The sequence below is a fragment of the Catharus ustulatus genome, chromosome 1, assembly GCF_009819885.2.
Source record: "Catharus ustulatus isolate bCatUst1 chromosome 1, bCatUst1.pri.v2, whole genome shotgun sequence".
Lineage (NCBI taxonomy): Eukaryota > Metazoa > Chordata > Aves > Passeriformes > Turdidae > Catharus > Catharus ustulatus.
Window position 1 is genome coordinate 158,982,895 of NC_046221.1, and position 23,033 is coordinate 159,005,927.

Sequence of the window (23,033 nt, forward strand, 5' to 3'; positions counted from 1 at the left end):
TCACCAACATGCTGAAGGGAAAGGCAGTCAAAATTTGAAATGGAATCTCAAGCCCAAACCTTGTGCAACGTAGAAGAAAAACAGCAACACTGAATCTGAAATGTTTGACATGGGACATGAGAAATTTGTCCCTCTTAGCACCTGTGTAAGATGATGCTCTGGAAGGATTTTGTGTGTTAGATTCAATCCTCTGAAAAGATCACAGTTACTAGAATTTAATTCTCACATATATCCAAAACCAGGATGATAACCTTGCCTTTACTTGGGCCCCACTGCTCCTACTGCCTTTAACCTCAAATCCTATGCCAGGCAAGCTTTAGATGCTTGCAGATACTGAATGGGGTGAAAGAAATGGGGAAACAGCAGAAACAGTGGGGAAATAAGATCTATTGAGTCTGGAGAATGACATATCATTCAACATCTTCAGTGTTGCCACCTTGATACAGCCTCTGCCTGAGTTGGCATCAGCTTCAGGAGCTACTTTACACACTGTCCCAAATCTCCTCTTAAAAAAACCCCTGAACTGCAAAACACTTGAAGTTCATTGTCCTGCTCTTTCATCTCCAGTTCTCCATGCTGCCACAGAAAGAGCCAACTGAACAAGGCACCACAGCCCCTTTACTCCTTTCTTTCCTATGTCACGTATCTTAGAAATATTCAGCTGCAGGAAAACGGAATGAACTGGTGTGATGTAATTGTGTGCCCGTTACTGCACTCATTTATCTCCATGTGATAGCCCACTGATATAATGAATCTGGTTACCATGACACCAAAAAGTCACAGCTGGTTTGAAAAATTCACAGAGGTCAGGGGCAGAGCAATGTAAAAATCCGATTGTGTTAAGCATATCTGGAGTTGTGCTTCTGTCACCCAGAAAAAAATTCAGCATTGATTCAGATCTTCTTGTGCTGATCTTTGCTATAAAGAGAAGAAAATGACAGGACATTGAACAAGAGAATTAACGGCCTGTGTATCAATGTCTCTGCCTTTCTTCCTTTTTCCCTGAATGCTGTAAGAACATGTTCAGCTCCCACCAGGTCTGACTCAGCCCTTCCTTCCAGGAAACACAGAAAACTGCATCTGTCTCTGGCCAAAGGAGAACTAGGGAACAAAGGAGACAGGGGGGAAAGGAAAGGATTTATGAGGGAATGAGAGGTTTTTGATTATGAGAAAATAACGAAACACAAATGTAAGATGGAGTAGCCACAGAGAAAACACCCACGAAGAGCAAAGTTAGAGGTGGGAGGAAAATGTTGATGATAGGGGGAAGAGAGAGCAAAATGAAACAGAAAGGAGTCTCAGCAAATTTCCATAATGTAACACTGATGAAGCCTTTTATGATTATGACAGGAATTCTCAGAATGCTCCTTTTCAGGAAGTTTGCATACTCATATTTTAATAGCTCTGAACACTTTCCCAGACTCAGTGAAAGTGGAAACTTTTTCTGCTCATGCTGCCTTCTCTAAATCTGGGCTACCCCTGTGCATCACCAGGCTCCAAGGAGCTGTGTCTCTGGGGTCTGCTCTGGATGGGCTGGCACATCAAGGCCAGGTCCATGCTGCCTCCAGAGAGTGACAGCCCTGACTGTGTACTCTGCAGAGCCAGCTGATGCTGCTCTTCAGGAGAAATACACTGTGTGCTGCCAAAAGAATGGAGACATTGTTTGCACATTATCTTGTGGGACATGGATACAGGTTGCTTTTTATCCAGAGCCAGACAGAAGCCTGAGATGATTCAACTGTATGTTTCATGCAAAATACCAGGGGAAATTATGAGATTCTGGGCTACCTGAATAAAGCCAAATTCACAAATTAGAATGACCTTAAAAGCTTCCAGAAATCTCAGCTTGCACTTACTTCCAGTTGAGACTCCAGCCCCCACCCAGTGTGCAAACAGAGAGTACAGATTATTGCTATTTACATATCACTTGTTTACCTGACTCTATCATTTCAGACTTGCTTATTTTCTCAGACTGGATGTTTGTCTGCAACATTTCCTGAGAAAAGTCTATGCAACTATAAATATGAAAATAGATTACAGTTGTCCCTGAATGAGTTTTTGAAAGGTGTACACTGCTGTTCAATACTAGTTTAAAAACAAAACAAAACAAAACAAAAGACTGCTAGAGAAATCATCTTACAGCACAGAGGAAGCTTTTGAGCTCCACAGGGTGCTTTCACCAGACCTTTCTTTCTGAAACACATTTTGCTTGTGCAGATGATTTGCACAGGATAAATCCATCTCAGTCATTTCAAGGGGACTGACACCAGTGTTTTAGTCTCTCCAAATCCTACGAAGTGATGAGAAATAGTCTCTGATCCCTTCAGGGCCTCTGCTGCAGATGTCAGGGGGAGGACTCTCCAGTGGATTCCCCTCAAAATTGGATGAGCAGTAGTTGAATCCCCAGTCCAGGTTCACCAGCTCCCCAAAGGCTGCTGGAAGGGACCGTAGATGGTTGTTTCCCAACCAAAGCGTGTGCAGGTTCCTTAGAAGGCAGATATCCTCAGGAAGGCTCTCCAGGGAGTTAAAGAGCAATAGCAACGTTTCCAGTTTCTCCAGATGCCGAATGCTGGAGGGGATGGTATCTATTTTGTTATCACTCGCATCCAGAAAGGTGAGGCTCCTCAGCTGGCAGAGGGGTACAGGCAACTCAGTGAGGCTGTTGTTGGCAAGGTGGAGGCTGTGCAGCCTTTGGAGTGCTCCCATCTCTGCAGGCAGCGAGCTCAGGCTGTTGTTGCTCAGAGTGAGCCTCTCCAAGTGGCTCAAAGTGCCAATTTCAGCAGGGATTTCCTTCAAGTTGTTGGAGTCCAGATAGAGGCAGGTGAGGTTCCTCAGATGGCCGATGTCCTGGGGAAGCAGCTCCATCCTGTACCTCAGGCAGCTCTCTCGTTCTGGGCTCATCTCCAGCACCTGCAGCTGGTCCAAGCCAAAGACCTGTATGGGAACTGACAGCAGCTCTCTGCCAGAGATCTTGAGTTTCTTCTTCCCTTCATGTTTTGGATCGTGCTCTGTAAGGTACCTCCAGAGGGGATCAGGACCTGGACAGGCACATCTGGGAGAGGTGACTGCATCCATGTCCCACCAGAAGAGCGGCTGCTTCAATGGAGACAGTCAGTAACTTGCGTGCTCCTCGAGCAACCTCTGAGGTTTTTGGTGGATCAGGGTTCTCTGTAAGCTTTGTGCTCTGCTGGGCACGTTACCAACACACACGCAGAGTGTTTGAGTTGCTCAGATACATCCCACTGAGTAAACATTTGGTATTCTCACAAGATCAGGTGTTCCCCTCCTGCTCTCCAGAGCACACACTCAGCTCCTGGGCTGGGACATGGCCTCTCACAGCTGCAACCAGTGAGCAGTGGTCAGACAGTGAAAACTGCCTCTGCTTTTCACCAGATGTGTTCAAATCTCTGCTTGTGTGTAGCCCTCTCCTTTTGGAAGCATCAAGGGTGCCTTTACCTGAGGAATTCACAATGAATGGGACTGCAATGGAAGCAGCAAGGCAGAGTAGATAAGGCACATGGTAAAAGGGACAAGAACATGGTAAATGGGACAAGAAGAAGGCAGTAACAGCTGGAGGCCTGGGAACTGGGAACCATGAACATATCTTGTCCTAAAGTGAGTTTGTGCCTTTAACATTCAGCAAACACAATAAAGGATCAGTTTTGAAACCTGGAGGTCCCTCCGTCCGTGTGTGAACCCCTACACCATGGAGATACTATTTTTCTTGTGTTGCACTGGCAACACAAAAATGCTCTGGCATTTTTAAAAGCACATTTTTGTTCCTTGCTGTCAAAGGTTTTGTAGATGTGTAAAATGTCAGGTTTATCCCAAGCCACTCAGCACAGCATGTGATGTAGAGAGCAAGGCATTTTTCTGGAAGGAGAAAATTGTGGGTTTGAAGCCTCAGGCTGAGAAAGCTGACCTCTTTTACTTCATCCTCTAATCCTTAAGCCTTTCAGCTAAAAAACTGCCCAGGACAGCCATTTCAAATGCTTCTCAAGGAGAGAAGTGTCCACAGCACCCCACAGGCCATTAGAGGTAGAAGACAATGTGTTAGAGGTGCAGTCTAAGTGGGTGCTGTGTTCCAGCACCAGGGGAGTGTGTGGCTGCACAGGTGGGGGTGAGTGTAGTAGCTGTCTATTCAGACAATGCTGGCAAGAGGATTTGGGATTCTTGTTCAACTCTCTCTTACGTTCTAGATTCTAGTGCTTTTTAATTGGTTTTCACCCTGAAATACACGTGTTAAGGCCTGGCATATACCAGCTGTCGCCCTTGACTTGGATTCAGAGTACAAATACCATAATCATATTGAAATCAAGGCCTGGATTTCTTCCAGATGCATTTTCAGCATCTGTAAGAGAAAACTGTATCACTTGTCTGTGAGGTTGCTTAGGCATTGTAGGCTCCTGGGATAGAATGACAGAACTCTTTGGGTTGGAAGGGACCTTAAATATTATCTAGTACCAACCCCTCTGCCAGGTGTAGGGATGCCATCCACTAGACCAGGTTGCTCAGGTCCCCCATCCAATCTGGCCTTGAAACCTTCCAGGGATAGATTTTACATGAAAAAGATTCAGCAGAACTTGAGAAAGTCCAATAATTTTTCATAAGCATGAATGGGTACAATAACTTAGAAATATCTGTACATCAGACACAAAAGCAGCAGCCAAGAAAAAGTGAGATTTTCACTTGCAGAGGAAGGTTGCTTTCCAACAAACCTCACAAATAACTATAAAAATAAGACTCAGCTCCCATCAAGAAGGTGCTGAAGAAGTTGTTGCACTGACAATAATTTCAGACTTGGGTGAAAACCATCCCCCATATTGCTAAGGGGAAAATGTGTCTCTAAGAACACATTGTCAAATACATCTGTCCTGTGAAATAAACCAAATTGCTGCATGTGCTGCCTTCTGTTTGAACATGCTTTTCTCTTCAAATCCAAACCCAAGTCTTTCAGACAGCATGTCATGCAGAGACAAAGCCATGGTCAGAAAGAAGTTTCTGTGCTTTTTGGCACCGTTCTCTTGCTGCACTTCTTCAAACCTGGAGTTTGACCCTGTGTTTTCCTTTACGAAGGTGGCAGGTTCTTCCCTGCTCCGTCTTGCAGGACGTCCTTCTTCCTGAGGCTAATAGGAATGTTGGGAGTATGATTAATGATCCTAATTGTCCCCTTGTGCTTTCTACATGAAGTTTATGTCACAAAATATAAAGTAGCAAGAAAGAGCCTACATTTTCAACACAAAATCCCCTAGAGACCCAGCAGGAAAGTCTCATTCTCAGTCCAGACAAACTTCAACAATGTTGTCAGCATCAATACTGTGGAGTCAAGCCCTACAAGTTATTTAGAAGTTAACCCTTACAACAAAAATCTGCTTTGTAAAGCAGCTACCAAAAGCAGTCTCCTCTTCATCACATCTTCATGCTTTTCTAAGCAGTTGTTCCCATTTCACAAATCAAAAGTATCTACTATGTATGTAACTTCCAGATTTAAACCAAATCAAGAAAATTAAGCAGGTTTTTTCTTAATTCAACTTCACCATTTACAAAAGTGTTGAAAGAAAAATCCAAACCCTGATGGACCCATATTGCCCTAAAGGCCTCAGCTACCAAATTTACTATGTAGAAGGCAACTGGGTGGCTGCTAAAGAGACTCTTCCTCCAGCAGCCCTGCAGAAGCAGCAGCAAGGAGGACTCTTGGTGGTCTCTGGTGGATGCTCACCCCTGCCAGGGCTGCAGACTGGGGCAGGATCCTGCCTTCAACCCCAGACTGACTTCATCCCTATGTTGCTCTTTCTGCCATGCCATGGAGAAGCCACTTTAACCCTCATCAGCACTGGGCTCCAGCTCACAGAGGCTGAAAGTAGATTTTTTTCAGTCTATGTTGTAACTGTTGAGTTAGTGCAGTAATTTTAAGAAAGTTTTCACTGCCCAAGGACAGTACAAGTTCCTGCCATAACCTTGCCCCTCTCCTCCTGAGCAGCCTGACTGCTGGTCACAGAGCACCTGAGCTGCCATCACTGTAACATGAATATCCCAGCTCAGGGGGATGTGAGCTGCTGATGGTGGAAGACAAAGACAGCTACCAGAAGATCTCTTTTCCATGGAGATGTAGTTAATGTAGGCAACACGGCTCAGAATGCTGCAGCTGAATACTTCAGGATAAACTGAATGGATCTCCAGGCTCTACAACTCTCATTGGAGCCACCAAAGTGCAGGTGCCACAGCCTGACTCCTTGAAGTCAGAGTTGGACTTAGATGATCCTCATGGATCCATCACAGCTATGGATATTCTATGGTTCTATGTCTGTTACTCTGAATCTCACAGTGAGAGACTGAGCATGGGATTGAGGTATCCAGACACAAACATTTTACATTATTTTATGTGCTCTCCCCTGGGGTCACCCACTGAAGCTCTGGGAAGGCTCTCCTAGGTGCTACGTGATAGCTGTCAGTGGCTCTGGCCCCATATATTGTGGATAGTGACACCCAGCCATTCCTAAGCACCAAGTCCTGCTCCAGAAGCTGTGAAATGCAATCTTTAACAGGGCAGAGCTTGGCCAGTTTCCACATTAAAAGACTGAACCTACAGAAGACTATTTCATTTTTTTTAAAAAAAAATATATTTTAAAATAACTGCCCAGAATGTAAAATCTGTGTTCATCTTCTAACCAGTTCTGTGGTCAGAGCACAGAGTTTGGGCTTAGCTGCCACAAAATTTTTATTATATCTCTCTAGAAAGAAAAAAACTCAAACCTACAGGCACTTGATACAGCTTCCAAGAAGCAGCTAATTCAAAACTCTTTAGAAAATGAGTAGAAATTGTTAAATAATTTAACACAAAAAAAAAAAATCCCCAAATGAATCCATTGCTTTGTTCTGTCTTTGTAATTTGTTTATTTGACAGGCAAAAAATTGAATGAAATAATGGTCTGTTTGTTATAATTACAGTAAATTACACATGATTTTCAAAAAAAGAAGAAAAAAGAGCAACTGACAGTGGTGCCATAAATCCCATGTGTACTTTTTAAAAATCTGAATAATATATTGTCTGGTTCTCTAATGCAATTTTAGCAGTACACTGCCACAGGGCCAAAACAAAATCCAACAAAAAATCAGCCTATTCCCAGGTTTAAACCTCAGAACCAGTGAACAGACTGCATGGTGATTTACCACACACTTGGTTGCAGAGACAGGAACACTGAGATGCCAAAGCCACAATTTTCCCTGACTCGGAGGTGTTAAGGAGAGAGCCACCAGCGCTGTCCCTGCCCTACCTGCCAGCTCCTGCCTGTCTGTTCACCTTGCACAGTGCTGGACAGAAAATACACACACAGTCACCTGCCCAGGCAAAGAAGTGCCTGCATTTTTTGGAGGGCAGCTTCTGACCATGCCCAGGGCTGTATTTGTAGGTTTGCTGGCTTCCCAGATGGCAGACCTACTTTGGTAAGTAATCTCAAGCCACTTTTCCAAAGACTACAAATACAAACAGACTGAAGCAAACACTGTGGTAGTTTTTGAAATCCTCCAAATATACCCTCCTTTCTTACCTGTTACTGCAGGTGTCCTTTTAGGCACATTCCTGTAGGGCTTGCTTCTGTAAGAGGTGGCAGCTATAGAAACCTCCCTTTGATGACTAAAATCTGGGTGAGTACAAACACGGGTCTTGATCTGAGTCTGCAGCTCATGTCTTGTACTCTGCTCACTAACGACAGATTTTGCCTGGTAAATGTCATTTAACTGGCTGGAGAGAAAACAAGGTTTAAGAAAAAGCAGGGAAATGGCACCCACTGAATTCAGGGCACAGAGACAGTCTGGGTTGTCTCTGGGAACAGACTGAACAGATAGCCATATGCTAGGGAATGTGCTGGAGCAAAGGGAATTAGGCTGTGTCCCCTTTTATGGGTGGAAAATGCTCAGAAATGTAGTCTGTGTCTAATTCATGCAGATTTTTCAATTGCTATTAAAGATGCAAGTGCGTCCCTCGTGTTCCTAATACAGACTCTTGGAAATGGTTCCCACAGACATTCAAATTAAAGGGTTATCAAAAAAACTCCTTTCATCTCCTTCAATTGGATCCCACTGCACCATCTCACCTACTGTGGATTGCACTAGATGACCCTTAAAGTTCCCTTCCAACCTAAATTATTCTATGACCTCACAGGAGTTAAAGACCCAGTTGAAGACTCTGAAATTTGTTTAACAGAACATCATTATGTATATTCCCTTCTCATTCCCTTCTCTTACTAGAATGTCCTGAATTGTATGACATCACACATGATGAGAGAGAGCCTGTAGAGACGAAGGAGTCACCATCATGACAGGAATTAAATGTCACATTTGCATGGCCCAGTCAACATGTCTGACCTCCATAACACCTGTTCATTACCCCCAAATTTACCCAAAGCAATGTCTCATTCCATGTTAGGAGGTGCTCTCACATTCTGCCTCACCACTGGAGGGATGAAATCTCAGCCTGGACTAAGAAAAATGTTTCTGTTAAATATGTGATCAACACGTTTGCTTAATACTAAAATCCAGCAAATTAACCCAAGATGCAGCACAGTAAGAGATATACCATTGAGAGTTACTTAAAAGTGGGAAGCTTTTCATTTCATGGTATTTTCACTTTGATTGGTCTTTCCATAGCAAGAAACACAGTAAAATCAAATCAAAGAGTTTATTTGCATAGGAAATAGCAAAAATAGCACCATTGAGAGCTACACAGTAAAGACTTTGTTTAACCCTGGCATTTGTACTTGTTATTTAATTTCATTTTTCAGTAAAGCAGAGGCAAATTTTATCTGCTACTGGGTGAGAAAAGACTCCAAGGCTGGCAAATGCTTATCTCTGGGCTTTAGCCTCAGGGTCTGATTCTGGGCTGGTTACTAACAGCTGTGGCTTCTGCTTGGGCTGGCCAGTTTGGAAGCACCATGCCATATGGTGAATGTGTTAGCAGGGCAGGGTGCCTCTTTTCTGTCTCCAAAAGAGCAGATGAGATTCCCAAACACATTCAGCACTTAGTGCCTGTGTCAGGTCCATTACTCCCATCTCTCACTACAAACTGCTTTGTGCAGAAGAGGTTTGAAAATGCAGCTGCTTTGCTGGCTGGCATGTATGCGAGGCCTGATCACTTCTCAGATCTGCATTTAGTAGGTAGGCAAGGCTTGGTCAGAGGGTTTAGTTCACAAATTACCTATGATGAAGGTCTTTTCAGACTTCATCCCATTTTCACTTTGAATTCTCAGGATGATTTTGGCAATTAACTGATAGGGAGAAATGGCCACTGTCTGGCTTGTTGCTTTCACCCTCAAACACAATTTCTCCCATGTTTCTGAACATCACTTTGCTCTGATCCTTTCATCAAAGACCAACATCCTCCTAGACCAGCCTGCACTATGCACCAGCCCTCTAAGTAACACAACTTGCCAAGTTATTGTCGTAATGGATCAACCAAAACAGTGAATTGGGTCACAGTTGGCTTCCTGAGTTGTTAATACCAGGGGACTTTCTATGCTGCTCTGGCTGATTTTTGGGTGAAGCAGTAGTTGGGAGCTGGCCATGTGCTGACAGTGCACAGGCATCTTTGACCTGACAGAGGATAACCTTGAAAAGGCATCTCCCTAACAGAGGTAAGTAAGCTCCATCTCTTGGAACAAAACTCTCCAGTACAGAGAGATTTAGATCTTTTGTGTCATCCCTTCAGGCCTTTACTATGAAATCCCACATGACTCCATGAAAAAGTAGCTCCTATAGAATATTGATTCATTTATCAGTAGAAGAATACTAAATTTAACAGGGATCTTCTGGAAAGCACACCCTAGCTGTTCAAAATTGTCCATTGGGAGTTGGATGTACTGGACGTATCTTTTCCAGCTTTGGTATGACTTTATCTTCCTCCCCTCCATGTGGATGGCAAATAGCACCAGCAATCCTGTGCCTGTGTGTCACAGTTAATGCCCCAGGCTGCAGGATTTGATTTTAGTTGAAAGGGTGAGGGATGAAGATTTGGAAAGGATCAATCAGATAACAGATAAAAAATTTGGCATTGGAATGGTTTTGCATAAACAGTCATACAACACATTGCTATTATATGCTTTTCAAAAGAGGAAAAAACCCCACTTATTTTTAGCATTTTAATATGCCCTGATGTTAGAGAAAACAAACAAAAAAATAAGTTCACATATCACATCAAAGATAATAATAATAATAATTATAATTCATAAAAATAATCTGACCGACCGGCAGCATTTGTTGGCTTTAGAAGGCCTCCCGCGAAAGAAACACGGCTGAAGACATTGGAGAGCTCTTGGCAGGTGTGAGGAATTCAAGTTTTCAAAACAAGTCTGGGGGTGCTCCCTGCACGCTATGGCCCTTTGACATTGGAGGGCCGCGCAGCCAGGCTTGCATAGTAAGCGCACTGAGAGGGGTCACACTGTCCACTGGCTCCCGGGGGTCCCTGGGGACCTGCCAGACCTGGCACACCAGCTTCACCTTGAGGGCCAGGAGGTCCTGGCATCCCGTCTTTGGCATAACCAGGCTCCCCTGGGAGGCCTGAAATAGAAACAAAATGCCCTTGGTGAGTGGCACCAGAGTGACACCCCCAGCATGCAGTACTCAGCAGTGTAATGTCACAGGAGATGGCTTTGCTGCCAAACTGGGATGCAGACAGCATCCACAGGTTTGGATTTGGCTAGGATGTATCTCAAGGAATAACCAGAGTGTCTTCTCTGAAATAAAGATTTCCACTCCCTATGGCAACCTTGGGGTGCTCAGCTCTGATATGGCTGCTCTTCCTCTATCTCCATGCTGAAGTCATGGAGCTGCAGGAGACAACTAATGACATAGAGTCCTCACAGAGAGGAGGTGAGAATGGGAAAGTGGAGGCAAGAGCCAACCTGGGGAGATAACTCACTGGTGCAGAGCATAGTGGGCACATTTTGTTATCTGAAGGCAATGCAAGGCCTGTCTGCCAAATGCAGACCATGGGGTTATGAAGGCTTCCCACAGCTCCTTCCCCAAGAAAGCAGTGAAGGCAAAACTGATCAATGGTTCCTAATTTCACAGTGCAGACAAACTGTATTTGCTGCTGCTTTGTCAGTAACAGTATAGCAGAAGCTGTATCCTCAAGGCACAGGTGTTCAATATGACCTTTAATAACATCTGAAGATGCCTGAATCTCTGGGTTCACTTTGGTTACAGGAAGACTTCCAAGGGCAGAGAAAACACTTCACAGTGCATCTAATAATTAAAGCTTCACTTTGGATTTGATCCAAAGGTCAGTTAACTTAGCTGTAACTGAGATGGTTCATTGTACTCATTCATCAGGCAGAGGAAATAAAGGTGGCCAGATATGATGTTAGTGATACAGTTCTTCCCTTTGGGACACATCCTACAGAAGTCCTGTATGTTGTTTTTATGTCATCCTGATCATCTCTCTAGAGATCTCCCACAGAGACCTGTGTCTTGGTAGTGGTTCTAAGTGATGTGTTTTGTGGGGTGTTCTGAATAACACACCTGGAATTCCTGGAGGACCCATTTCCCCTCGTTGGCCAATGCCAGTGTCTCCTTTCTCACCCTTTGCTCCTCTTTCTCCTGCAGAAAGGGGAAAAAATACGAACTGATGAGAGTGGTCTACAGAATTAAACACTACTATAGGTCTTTCATGCACACTAAAGCCAATATATTTGGTAAAAACAGTTCCTAATTGTGGCCAATCCTCTGAAAGAAGACATTAAGTGGGAATGAAGATTTGTCCCACTCTAGTTCTGCTAGAGGTGGAACACACCAGCAATTGCTGGTCATACTCAGCACCTATGGTTCAACTGAGGTCTCTTTCAACACCTGCATTTTGAGGACAATATATAAGCTACTAAAAGGGAAGGTGGATGCCAAAGTGGAGTGGACATCCTTTTATTGCCCAATGTATCCAGTTTCACTTACCTTTGGGACCAATTGGTCCAGGTGGCCCTTCAGACCCAGTCTGCCCAGGCCGGCCAGGTTCTCCCGGAGGGCCAGTTCTTCCTGGGAGTCCTTCCTTCCCTGGGGGACCAGGAGGTCCTGGTCTGCCATGGGATGCTTTTACCTGTGCAGGCTGTATGTGAGCCAGGATATAGGGTAACTTTGCTGTGAAGAAAGGGAAATGGGTTTGTTAGACTAGAAGGACTATGCTCCAAGGGATGGAGAGCCAAAACCAAGAGCCCAGTAAAATCCAAGTACTGTCAATCACAGATCAATTTTCCAGGGCCATGAATTTTTTGTTGCCCATAATCCATGATTGCGAATCCCTGATCCTCTCTAAATTATTTAAATCTCTTTTTGGTAGCCTTAAATTTATCTTAATTTCATACTTTATCATAAACCTTTCTGTCATACTCTGCTCCTTGTTCTCCAAGAACCTGAAATGTCCCTTCCTTTAGTTGTGCAGACGGTGGATCTCTGTTAAACTTGGACCACTGCTGGTCTGAAAAGGAGAGCCTTTTCCTACTGCTTCTGTTACACAGAGATGCTACATGGCTGGGGTGTAGGGAGAAAGCTTTTCTTGTTCCAGGCAGGTACACACTGCCCACCATTTCAGTGCTAAGACCCTGAACAACTGTGCTGGTTTTGCTGGGGTGGAGTTAATTTTCTTCCCAGTGGCTGGTGTGGGGCTGTGTTTTAGATTTGTGTTGATAATACAGAGATGTTTTTGTTATTGTTGAGCAGGGCCTACACAGAGCCAAGGCCATTTCTGCTTTTTGTACGGCCACACTGGGGAGGAAATTGAGGGAGCAGGGGAGGTTGGGAAGAGAAAACAGCCAGAATAGGTGACCCAAACTGACCAAAGGGATATTCCAGACCATGGGACATTATGCTCAGTGCATAAAGGGAGGGGAGAAAGGAGGGGACATTTGCAGTGATGGTGATTTTCTTCCCAAGTAACCATTACCTGAGATGGGGCCCTGCTCTCCTGGAGATGGCAGAACACCTGCCTGCCCATGGGAAGCAGGGAGCTAATTCCTTGCTTTGTTTTGTTTCTGGGTGCAGCTTTTGTTTTCCCTATTAAATTGTCTTTATCTCAGCCCATGAGTCTTCAGCTTTTACCCTTCTGACTCTCCCTGATCCTGCTGGTGGGGGACTGAGTGAGCAGCTGCGTGGGCTTTGGCTGCTGGCTGGGGTTACACCATGACAACCCTGAGAGCTCATAAAACACCCAGCATCAAATAAACATCCTACAGAATAGAGGGAGAAGAGCGTTCTATCTTCTTTTCATCAATCTTAAATGCTTTCAGAGTGGTGTAGATATACTGAAGACCGAGAGTGTGTAAATAAAATCTGCGAAATAATCACCCCATTCACCTGTGATCTTTAGAACAAAATGCCTGCAGCTGTGTGCCAGCAGGGTCAAGAGCTGTGTGCAAAGCACTACAGCTCTGCATCTCACTGTCAATGGGATCAGTAGTGGTCTGCAATTCACATACTTTGAGAGAAACAGCAGCCCATATCCCTTACAACCCCTCTTCTTATGAGTATCAAAAGTCACAGGCAAAAATCAGGAACATTATTCTCCAGCTGGGACCTCAAAAGAAAGTTTACAATCTACTCTGATTACTTTCTGTGCTATTGCTGGGGAACTGTAAAGCACATTTCATTTCACACATCTTCCAAGCAAGCCTGCTGCAATACTGCCTTCCTTAAGAGGAGGGGTTCAGGTGCCAGCACAGCTATGAAAAGCATCATTTATACTCTGAGATCCATCTTCTGGCTTCTTGGTACTGATTACTTACCATCTAGCTGCTTGGATAACTCCTCTTGGATGAGTCTCCTCAAAGTCTCTAGAGATGGAGGCTCTCCCTAAACAGTCAGAATCACAGTGATGAGACTAGATAACCAAAGTCAAGGGATCAGATAGTTATAGGACAAGAGGGAACAGTTTTTAACTAGAAGAGGAATGATTTAGATTAGATGTTAGGAAGAAATTCTTTACCATGAAGGTGGTAAGGCATGGGAATGGGTTGCCCTGAGAAACTGTTGCCCCTGCACAAGCTCAGGGCTGACAGATTTTCCAGGAGTGTGCTGTTGGAAATGGAATCAAGGCTTGGCTCAAGACCATGGAGACTACATCCACCGCTTTTCCCTCAGCCCTGTGGCGGGTCACCCACACTTCAAAGATCAGGTTGGTCAGGCAGGACCTGGCTTTCCTAAACCTACACTAGCTGGGCCTGATCCCTTGGCTGTCCCCTGTGGGCCGTGTGATCCCCTCACCATGATCTGCTCCAGAACCTTGCTGGGCCCTGAGTCAGGCTGACGTGCCCAGCAGTTCCCCTCATGCTCCCTGCAGCCCTGCTTGGGCATGGCAGTGACATTTGGCACCTCTAGCCAGGTGGGACCTTGTGACTGTCCAGGACTGATAAAAAAGGACAAAGAGCAGCTTTGTGAGCCCGGCTGCCGGCTACCTCAGCACCCCTGGGGGACTCCTTGCCAGCCCCACAGACTTGTCAGTGTCTCAGTGGCTCTGCAGGTCACTAATGATTCCCTCCTGGACTACAGGGCCTCTGCTCTGCTCCCTGTCCCTGCTTGCTTGTCCTCTGGAGAACTGGTCTGCTGGCCAAAGACTGAGGCAAAAGAGGCATTCAGTACCTCAGCCTTTACAGAATCCTTTGTACCCACACGCTCACCACACTCATTAGAGAATGGAGATTTTCCTTGTCGCCCCTTTGTTGTTAAACTATGTAAACAAACACTTTTAATTGTCTTTTACAATTAGGGGCCAGATGAAGTTCTGTTAACAGAGCTTTTGCCTTCCTGATTCTCTTTCTACATGAGGTGGAGGCCAAGGGGTGGGACACATGGTGGGCTGGCTGGGAAAAGCAGTTTGGCAGGGAATAAGGCTTCTATGGGGATGTTTAGGTGGGGAACACACAAGGTGAAAAAAGGGAGAACTGTATGTCACTGTGAAAGGAACAGGCACAGGCAAAGTTGAGGGGAAAGGCCTAAAAAACGCCTTTGTGACCAGGCGGTCTCCATGTCTCTCCATGACGGGGGTGGGGGGGCTGTGCCCACCAGGCCTTTGTGACATAGGGCTGCATCATGCCCAGAGGCCATTGTGACACGGGTCAGTGCAGTGACACAGAGGACTCTTGTAGGGCCAAACGCCTCATGTTGCCACTCCCACAAGAGCAGCTCTCTGAAGAGGCAGCAGCTCCTCAAGAGGAAGTAGCTCTCTTGGGTGCCTTGGCAAGTGTTTGTCAGAGCACTGCCAAAATGTCGAATAGGAAGGATGCAAATGCCCAGTGCTGGTCCCGTGACGGGCAGCCGCTGCTGTCCAAGCGGCGACAGGTGAGGGATGGGGATGGAGGGAGAGGCTGCAGTGGGACCTGGGGGTGGGTTGGGTGCAGAGGGCACTGGCCAAGTGAAGGAATGCCTCAGAGACACCAAGCACAGCTGGGAACCCAGTCCAGCCTGGCTTCTCTGGCCAAACCTAGTTTGGGGCCAGGCCTGGGCTTGCATCATGAGAGGGGACAGCAAGCCTGCAAAGCCACCTCCATTCTATACTTCCTCCTGCTTCCCACAGGAGCCCCAGAGGCTGCCGCAGGCAGCAGCAGAGGTCACTTTGGTGACCATCATGCCCCTCCATGGGGACAGAAAAGTTCCCAGAGAGGACACCTTACTGAGACCAACAGGAAGACAAGTGGCCAGCCTGGAGGGTGGGCATTCACTGCCCCACAGCGGCACAGTCACACGGACACGAAGATTGTCTGTGTCAGACTTGCCGCCCCTCCATGGCCCTCCACTGACAGTGACACCTCCGTACCAGCTCAGGCCTGAAATGGAAAGAGCAGCCTCAGCAAGGGTCAAGCTGCCCCCTCTGCCAGCAGCCTCAGCAGCCTCTGCGTCTTCTCCCACGCGCAGAGCACGGTCTGCGGGCCCTGTCACCCACCACTACCGAGAGCTTGTGCCCCCTTCTCCATGGTGGGAATCCCTGGCTGATGACAGGGCCCAGGTAACACCTTCCCCAGACAGCTCAGCTGAGTGGTTTTTGCGAGGGGCAGCAGCAAGGCAGGGCTATTGTCTGAAACCCCTGCGAGCTGCACGTGGCCCGGTGCTGCGCACAGGGACCCTGTGTGCCTGGAACTACCTGGGGTCCAGCGAGACGGAGGAGCTCACTGAGGAGCAGGAAGAGGAAGGGGTCAACTCCTATGGAGACCTCTTTGGAGACCGTGACCTGTGCCTCTGTGAAGAAAGTTCCACCAAGTCCACCTGTACCCAGGAGTGGTCAAGTCTCTGGCAAGGGGCAAATGCAGAGCCCCTGGTGCTGCCCAGCAATCCTGGCATGACCGATGGAGAGATGGGAAGCTCCTCTGAGTTCCTCTCTCCTGGTGTGATTGCAGAGCCGTGCTCTGCATCAGACAACTCACAGTGCTGGGACACTGCTCCAAAAGAGCCAGAGTGGGAGGAGGAAGAGCTCCCAGAAACAGAGGCTGCAGGAGACAGGGACAGCGACCCACAGGGTGCATCGCTTCCCCCTCTCGAAGAGGAAGAGGCAGAAGCAGCAGCTTCTGCCCTGGACAAAGATCCCTACGACGAGGGGCACAAGGAGCTTTATGCCATGTCAGAGCCTGAGCAATGCTCAGCCATCTCAGCTTCTCCCTCATTTGGAAGCCCCTGTGAGGAGAGTGGAACTCATCAGCTGCCTGAGCAAACCCCATGTGGCAAGCTGATGTGCACGGGGCCTGAGGATGCTTCAAAGCATCCTCTGAATATTGAGGCAGAGGAGCTGGAGAAGTTGGAGGAAGACATCCTCTCCTCCCTGGATCAAGAAAGCTCCAGGAATACCATCTGCACCCTCAGGGATTCATCGAATCTCACCCTGGGACCTGTTGCAGGCCCCTTGGTGCCGCAGGGACTTTGCAGCTTGACCAAAGACTGCACAGAAGAGCCCGAAGCCTACACACAGCTTGTTCCTCCTGAACCATTTGAAGAGCAGAGGTCCATCTTTAACAACAAGGACGCTCCATCTAGCAATGCTCAGACAGACCAGTTACTGCCAGTGCTGGAGGAAGAAGAGCTCCATGTGGGAGACACTGCAGGAGAGGGGGAGAGTGAGACAGAGAGCACGTGTTCTCTCACAATGGAAGACAAAGAAGCAGATCCACCAGCTTCTCCCCTGGACACTGATCCTTGTGACGAGTGGCACAGTGAGCCTCTCCCCACAGCACTGCCCAATGACCCAAGCATGTTTGTGGATTCTGTCTTGCCTGCTGATCCCACAGATGAGGCCGATGCAGCATGGATGCAGGGTGGCTGCTCCCAAGCTGCCCCTCACCAGGAAGAGCCCTGGATGGCTGGAGCACCAGCAGGGGCTTGCCCAGAGCCTGCTCATGCCCTGGCATGCAGCGTTCCTGCTGTCCCTGCCGGCAGTGCAGCCGTCCCGCAGCCCCCGGCCCCACGGCCATGGCGCTCCATGGCCAAGAGGGCCCGGCGGGCTCTGCGCCGGCTCTTCTCCTTCAGCTGCCTCAGGGGGCAGCCAGAGGAGTGAGCCCAGGGCCAGAACCGAGAAGATCCCCAAGGATGACTGATCAGCCTGAGGAAATCACTTGCCAAAGGTAGGCCTGGCTGCCGGCCCCAGCCCATCCCCCCCAGCCAACAGCAAGGCAGCCTGGTCACGGAGAGGCGGCTGAGGAAGGGTGACAGCGCTGAAGAATCCCACAGGAACTGACTTTAGGCCTGATCTACATTGCTCCAAAAAACCACTGGGACACCCAGCGCATGAAGGGCTGATGGAACCTCGCTGGAGCCCAGCGTCTTGTGTTTTCTTCTGCTTGATCTCTCCCTCATCCCCTCTTTTACTGTCTCACCCATCTCTTTCCTGCTCCTTTCTATCCCTCTACCCCACATTCATGGTTAAATAAAATCCCCATTGTTGACTGGTACATGGTCTCATTGACACCTTGATTCAGGAGGAGGCAACTCTCACAAACTGCATCTCCACAGGGGCACACATCTGCACTCAGCACTCGAGGTGTGGCCTCCCCAGTGCCCAGCACAGAGGGATAATCACCGCCCTGGTCCTGCTGGCCACACTAGTGCTGACACAGAAGGCCAGGAAGCCACTGGCCTCCTTGCCCACCTCAGCACATGCTGGCTCATATTTGACCATTTACAGCCAGCCCCCCAAGGGCCTTTTCCACTGGGCAGCCTTCCAGCCCCTCTGCCCCCAGCTTGGGGCACTGCAGGGAATTTTTGGAACATGGGGGCAGGACTCAGGCCTGGCTCTTCTTCATCCTCTCTCCTCTAGCCTCACAGCATCCATCCAGCCTGTCCACATCACCCCCCAGAGCCTTCCTTCTTTCCAGCATGTTGACACTCCCTCCCATTTTGGTGTTTTCTACAAATTTACTACTGAAGGTACCCTTGATACTTGTGCCCACGTCAGCAGGACGGACACTGAACAGGACTGGATCCAGAGGATACTGCAAGTGACCAAATGCCAACTGGATGCAGCACCATTCGCAGCCACTCTCTGTGCCCAGCAATCTTGACACTTCTGAAGCCAGCAAAGAGCGTGCCTGCCCATGCCCTGGGGTGACGACTTTTCCAGGATTCTGCTGAGGGAGGCAAAGTCAAAGGCTTTGCTCAAATCCAGAGAGACTCCACGCACAACGTCTCCCCCAGACCCGAGGCAGGTCACTTACTCATCAAAAAACATCAGGTTGGGCAGGCAGGACCTGCCTTTCCTAAACCTACACTGGCTGGGCCTGATCCCTTGGCTGTCCCCTGTGGGCCGTGTGATCCCCTCCCCATGATCTGCTCCAGAACCTTGCTGGGCCCTGAGTCAGGCTGACACGCCCAGCAGTTCCCCTCATGCTCCCTGCAGCCCTGCTTGGGCATGGCAGTGACATTTGGCACCTCTAGCCAGGTGGGACCTCGTGACTGTCCAGGACTGATAAAAAAGGACAAAGAGCGGCTTTGTGAGCCCGGTCGCCGGCTACCTCAGCACCCCTGGGGGACTCCTTGCCAGCCCCATAGACTTGTCAGTGTCTCAGTGGCTCTGCAGGTCACTAATGATTCCCTCCTGGATTACAGGGCCTCTGCTCTGCTCCCTGACCCTATCTTTTGGCTCTGGTCACTGCTTGTCCTCTGGAGGATTGATCTGCCAGTTGAACCTCTGTAACCATATTCCCTTCTCACATCCAATAAAGACCGAAGATTTTCCTTGTCACTCCTTTGTTAATCTTTGCAAACCAACACTCTTTATTATCCTTTATGGTAGCAGCCAGATGAAGTGCTAACAAAGCTTTTACACTCCTAATTCTCTTTCTACATGAGGTGTGGGGCCAAGGGGTGGGACACATGGTGGGCTGGCTGGGAAAAGCAGTTTGGCAGGGAACAGGGCTTCTTTGGGGAAGTTCAGGTGAGGAACACAAAAGGTGGGAATAGGGAGAACAGCAGATCATTGGAAGAGGAACAAGCGTAGGCAAAGGGCAAAGGCCTAAACAACACCCTTGCTACCAAGCATGTCTCTATGGAAAAGCCAAAAATTCTTAGAGAATGTCCATGGAAAGGGCCAGGCCTCCTTGACAAGGGCGGCCGTGCCCACCAGGCCTTTGTGACCCGCGGTTGCATCGTGCCCAGAGGCCATTGTGACATGGGTCAGTGCAGTGACACAGAGGACTCTTGGAGGGCCAAACCCCTCATGTTGCCACTCCCACGAGAGCAGCTCTCTGAGGAGGCAGCAGCTCTCTTGGGTGCCCTTGGCCAGTGTTCTTCAGAGCACCGCCAAAATGTCCAGGAGGCAGGAGGCGAACGCCCACTGCCAGCCCCGTGAGGGGCAGCCGCTGCTGTCCAAGCGGCGACAGGTGAGGGATGGGGATGGAGGGAGAGGCTGCAGTGGCACCTGGGGGAGGGCTGGGGGCAGAGAGTGCCAGCCAGGCCTGGCACCAGGCCTTGCTCTGGGGAGGAGCCTGTGCTGGGGAAGCCAAAGTGCAGCAATGCCCCAGAGACTACGAGTGCAGCTGGGAACCCAGCCCAGCCTGGCTGCTGTGGCCAGCACTGCCCTTGGGGACAGGGCCAGGCTTGCAAATATGCAGGGGGGACGCTGTGCCGCACAGCAACCTCCATCTCACACCTCCCCCTGCTTCCCACAGGTGACCTACAGGCAGCCACAGGCAGCTCAGCAAGTCACCTGGACAACCATCACACCCCTCCAATGGGATGTGAGGCTCCCCAGAACGGTCACCTCTGGGTACACCGCAGGACATTACAAACAGGAGGACAGCCTGGAGGGAGGGCATTCACTGCCCCACAGTGGCACAGTGACACGGCCACAAAGGTTGTCTGTGTCAGACTTGCCGCCCCTCCATGGCCCTCCATTGACTGTGACACCTCCATGTAAAGTGAAAAAGGCAAGAGCAGCCTCGGCAAGGGTCAAGCTGCCCCCTCTGCCAGCAGCCTCAGCAGCCCCTGCGTGTTCTCCCAGAGACAGAGCACGGTCCGCGGATCCCATGGCCAGAGGCCACCAAGAGCTAACGCCACGTACTCCATGGTGGGAATCTGTGGCTGCTGATGGGGTCCAGGTACCATCTTCCCCGGACAGCTTAGCTGAGAGTATCGCACGACAGGCAGCAGCAAGGGTGGGCAATTGTCTAAAACCCCTGCGAGATCCACGTGGTGCGGCGCTGCGCACAGGGAACGAGTTTGCCTGGTACCGGGGGGAAGAGCTGCCGGAGGAGCTCACTGAGGTGCAGGATGAGGACAGTGGGAACTCCTTTGGAGACCTTTACCCACGCCAGCATGAAGACACGTGCATCACATCCACCTGCACCCAGGAGCGGTCAATTGTCTGCCAAGAGGTGAATGCAGAGCCCCAGGTGATGCCCAGCGCTCTTGGCTTGACCAAAGCTGCTACAGGAGAGACAGGAAACTGCTCTGCTGAGTTCCTGTCTCCTGTGCAGTTGGCAGAGCAGCAGTCTGTCTCTGACAACTCACAATGCTGGGACACTCCTCCAAACGAGCCAGAGTGGGAGGAAGAAGAGCTCCCAGAAGCAGGGGCTGGAGGAGAGGGGGACAGCAATCCTCAGGGCACACTGCATGCCCTGTTGAAAGAGAAAGAGGGAGAGGCAGGAGCTTCTGGCCTGGACAAAGATCTGTGGGACAAGGGGCACAGGGAGCTTTTTCCCACACCTGAGCCTGAGCAATGCTCAAACATCTCAGCTTCTCCCTCATCTGGAAGCCCCTGTGAGGAGCGGGGAACTCATCACCTGCCTGAGCAAACCCCATGGGGCACGCTGATGTGCACGGGGCCCGAGGATGCTTCAAAGCATCTTCTGAATATTGAGGCAGAAGAGCTGGAGGTGCTGGAAGAAGACATCCTCCCCTCCGTGGATCCAGAAAGCTCCAGGAACACCACCTACACCCTCTGGGATCCATCGGGTCTCACCCTGGCGCCTGTTGCAGGCCCCTCAGTGCCGCACAGCCTTTGCAGCTGGACCAAGGACTGTGCAGGAGAGATGGAATCCTACTCACAGCTCGTGCCCCCTGAACCATTTGAAGAGCAGAGGTCTCTCTTTAACAACAAGGATGGTCCATCTAGCGATGCTCAGGCAGACCAGTTACTGCCAGTGCTGGAGGAAGAAGAGCTCCATGTCAGAGGCACTGCAGGAGAGGGGGACAGTGAGACAGACAGCACGTGTTCTCTCTCACTGCAAGACAAAGAAGCAGAGCCATCAGCTTCTCTCCTGGACATTGATCCCTGTGACGAGTGGCACAGTGAGCCTCTCCCCACAGCACTGCCCAATGACCCAAGCATGTTTGTGGATTCTGTCTTGCCTGCTGATCCCACAGATGAGGCCGATGCAGCATGGATGCAGGGTGGCTGTTCCCAAGCTGCCCCTCCACAGGAAGAGCCCTGGATGGCTGGAGCGCCAGCAGGGGCTTGCCCAGAGCCTGCTCATGCCCTGGCATGCAGCGTTCCTGCTGGCCCTGCCAGCAGCGCAGCCGTCCCACAGCCCCCGGCCCCACAGCCATGGCGCTCCATGGCCAAGAGGGCCCGGCGGGCTCTGCGCCGTCTCCTCTCCTTCAGCTGCCTCAGGGGGCAGCCAGAGTGAGTCCAGGGCCAGAACCGAGAAGATCCCCAAGGATGACTGATCAGCCTGAGGAAATCACTTGCCAAAGGCAGGCCTGGCTGCCAGCCCCAGCCCATCCCCCTCTAGCCAACAGCAAGGCAGCCTGGTCACGGAGAGCCGGCTGAGGAAGGACGCCAGCGCTGAAGAATCCCACAAGAACTGACTTTAGGCCTGAGCTGCATCGCTCCAAAAAACCACTGGGACACCCAGCACATGAAGGGCTGATGGAACCTTGCTAGAGCCCAGCGTCTTGTGTTTTCTTCTGCTTGATCTCTCACTCATCCCCTCTTTTACCATCTCACCCTGCTCTTTCCTAATCCTTTCTATCCCTCTACCCCACATTCATGGTTAAATAAAATCCCCATTGTTGACTTGTAGATGGTCTCGTTGGCACCTTGATTCAGGCAGAGGCAACTCTCACAAACTGCATCTCCACAGGGGCACACATCTGGACACAGCACTCGAGGTGTGGCCTCCCCAGTGTCCAGCACAGAGGGACAATCACCGCCCTGGTCCTGCTGGCCACACTAGAGGTGACATAGAAGGCCAGGAAGCCACTGGCCTCCTTGCCCACCTCAGCACATGCTGGCTCATATTTGACCACTTACAGCCAGCACCCCCAGGGCCTTTTCCACTGGGCAGCCTTCCAGCCCCTCTGCCCCCAGCTTGGGGCACTGCAGGGAATTTTTGGGACATGGGGGCAGGACTCAGGCCTGGCTCTTCTTCATCCTCTCTCCTCTAGCCTCACAGCATCCATCCAGCCTGTCCACATCACCCCACAGAGCCTTCCTTCTTTCCAGCATGTTGACACTCCCTCCCATTTTGGTGTTTTCTACAAATTTACTACTGAAGGTACCCTTGATACTCGTGCCCACATCAGCAGGACAGACACTGAACATGATTGTGCACAGGGGACACCGCCAGTGACCGGAC

The 23,033-nt window shown here is 49.4% G+C and overlaps 2 protein-coding genes across 2 annotated transcripts in view; both read right to left on the reverse strand.

Moving 5' to 3' along the window:
• Nucleotides 1-2,274: 2,274 nt before the first annotated feature.
• LOC116998264 (plant intracellular Ras-group-related LRR protein 7-like) lies at nucleotides 2,275-3,075 on the reverse strand. Its single transcript, XM_033063822.1, has one exon. The coding sequence runs from the start codon at nucleotides 3,073-3,075 to the stop codon at nucleotides 2,275-2,277; it is 801 nt and encodes a 266-aa protein (XP_032919713.1).
• A 5,588-nt stretch (nucleotides 3,076-8,663) lies between these two features.
• Nucleotides 8,664-23,033, reverse strand: part of COL22A1 (collagen type XXII alpha 1 chain) — a 231,592-nt gene continuing 217,222 nt past the window's right edge. The window contains exons 61-64 of the mRNA XM_033078454.1: nucleotides 13,764-13,830; nucleotides 11,941-12,123; nucleotides 11,515-11,592; nucleotides 8,664-10,551 (exon numbers count right to left, since the gene is read on the reverse strand). Of these exons, the coding sequence (XP_032934345.1) occupies nucleotides 10,364-10,551; nucleotides 11,515-11,592; nucleotides 11,941-12,123; nucleotides 13,764-13,830 (516 nt within the window). The 3' untranslated portion in view covers nucleotides 8,664-10,363. The remainder of the gene's footprint in view (nucleotides 10,552-11,514; nucleotides 11,593-11,940; nucleotides 12,124-13,763; nucleotides 13,831-23,033) is intronic.

Excerpts from the sequence above, each read along its gene's own strand:
- LOC116998264 (XM_033063822.1), bottom strand. The coding sequence starts at position 3,075 with ATGGATGCAGTCACCTCTCCCAGATGTGCCTGTCCAGGTCCTGATCCC.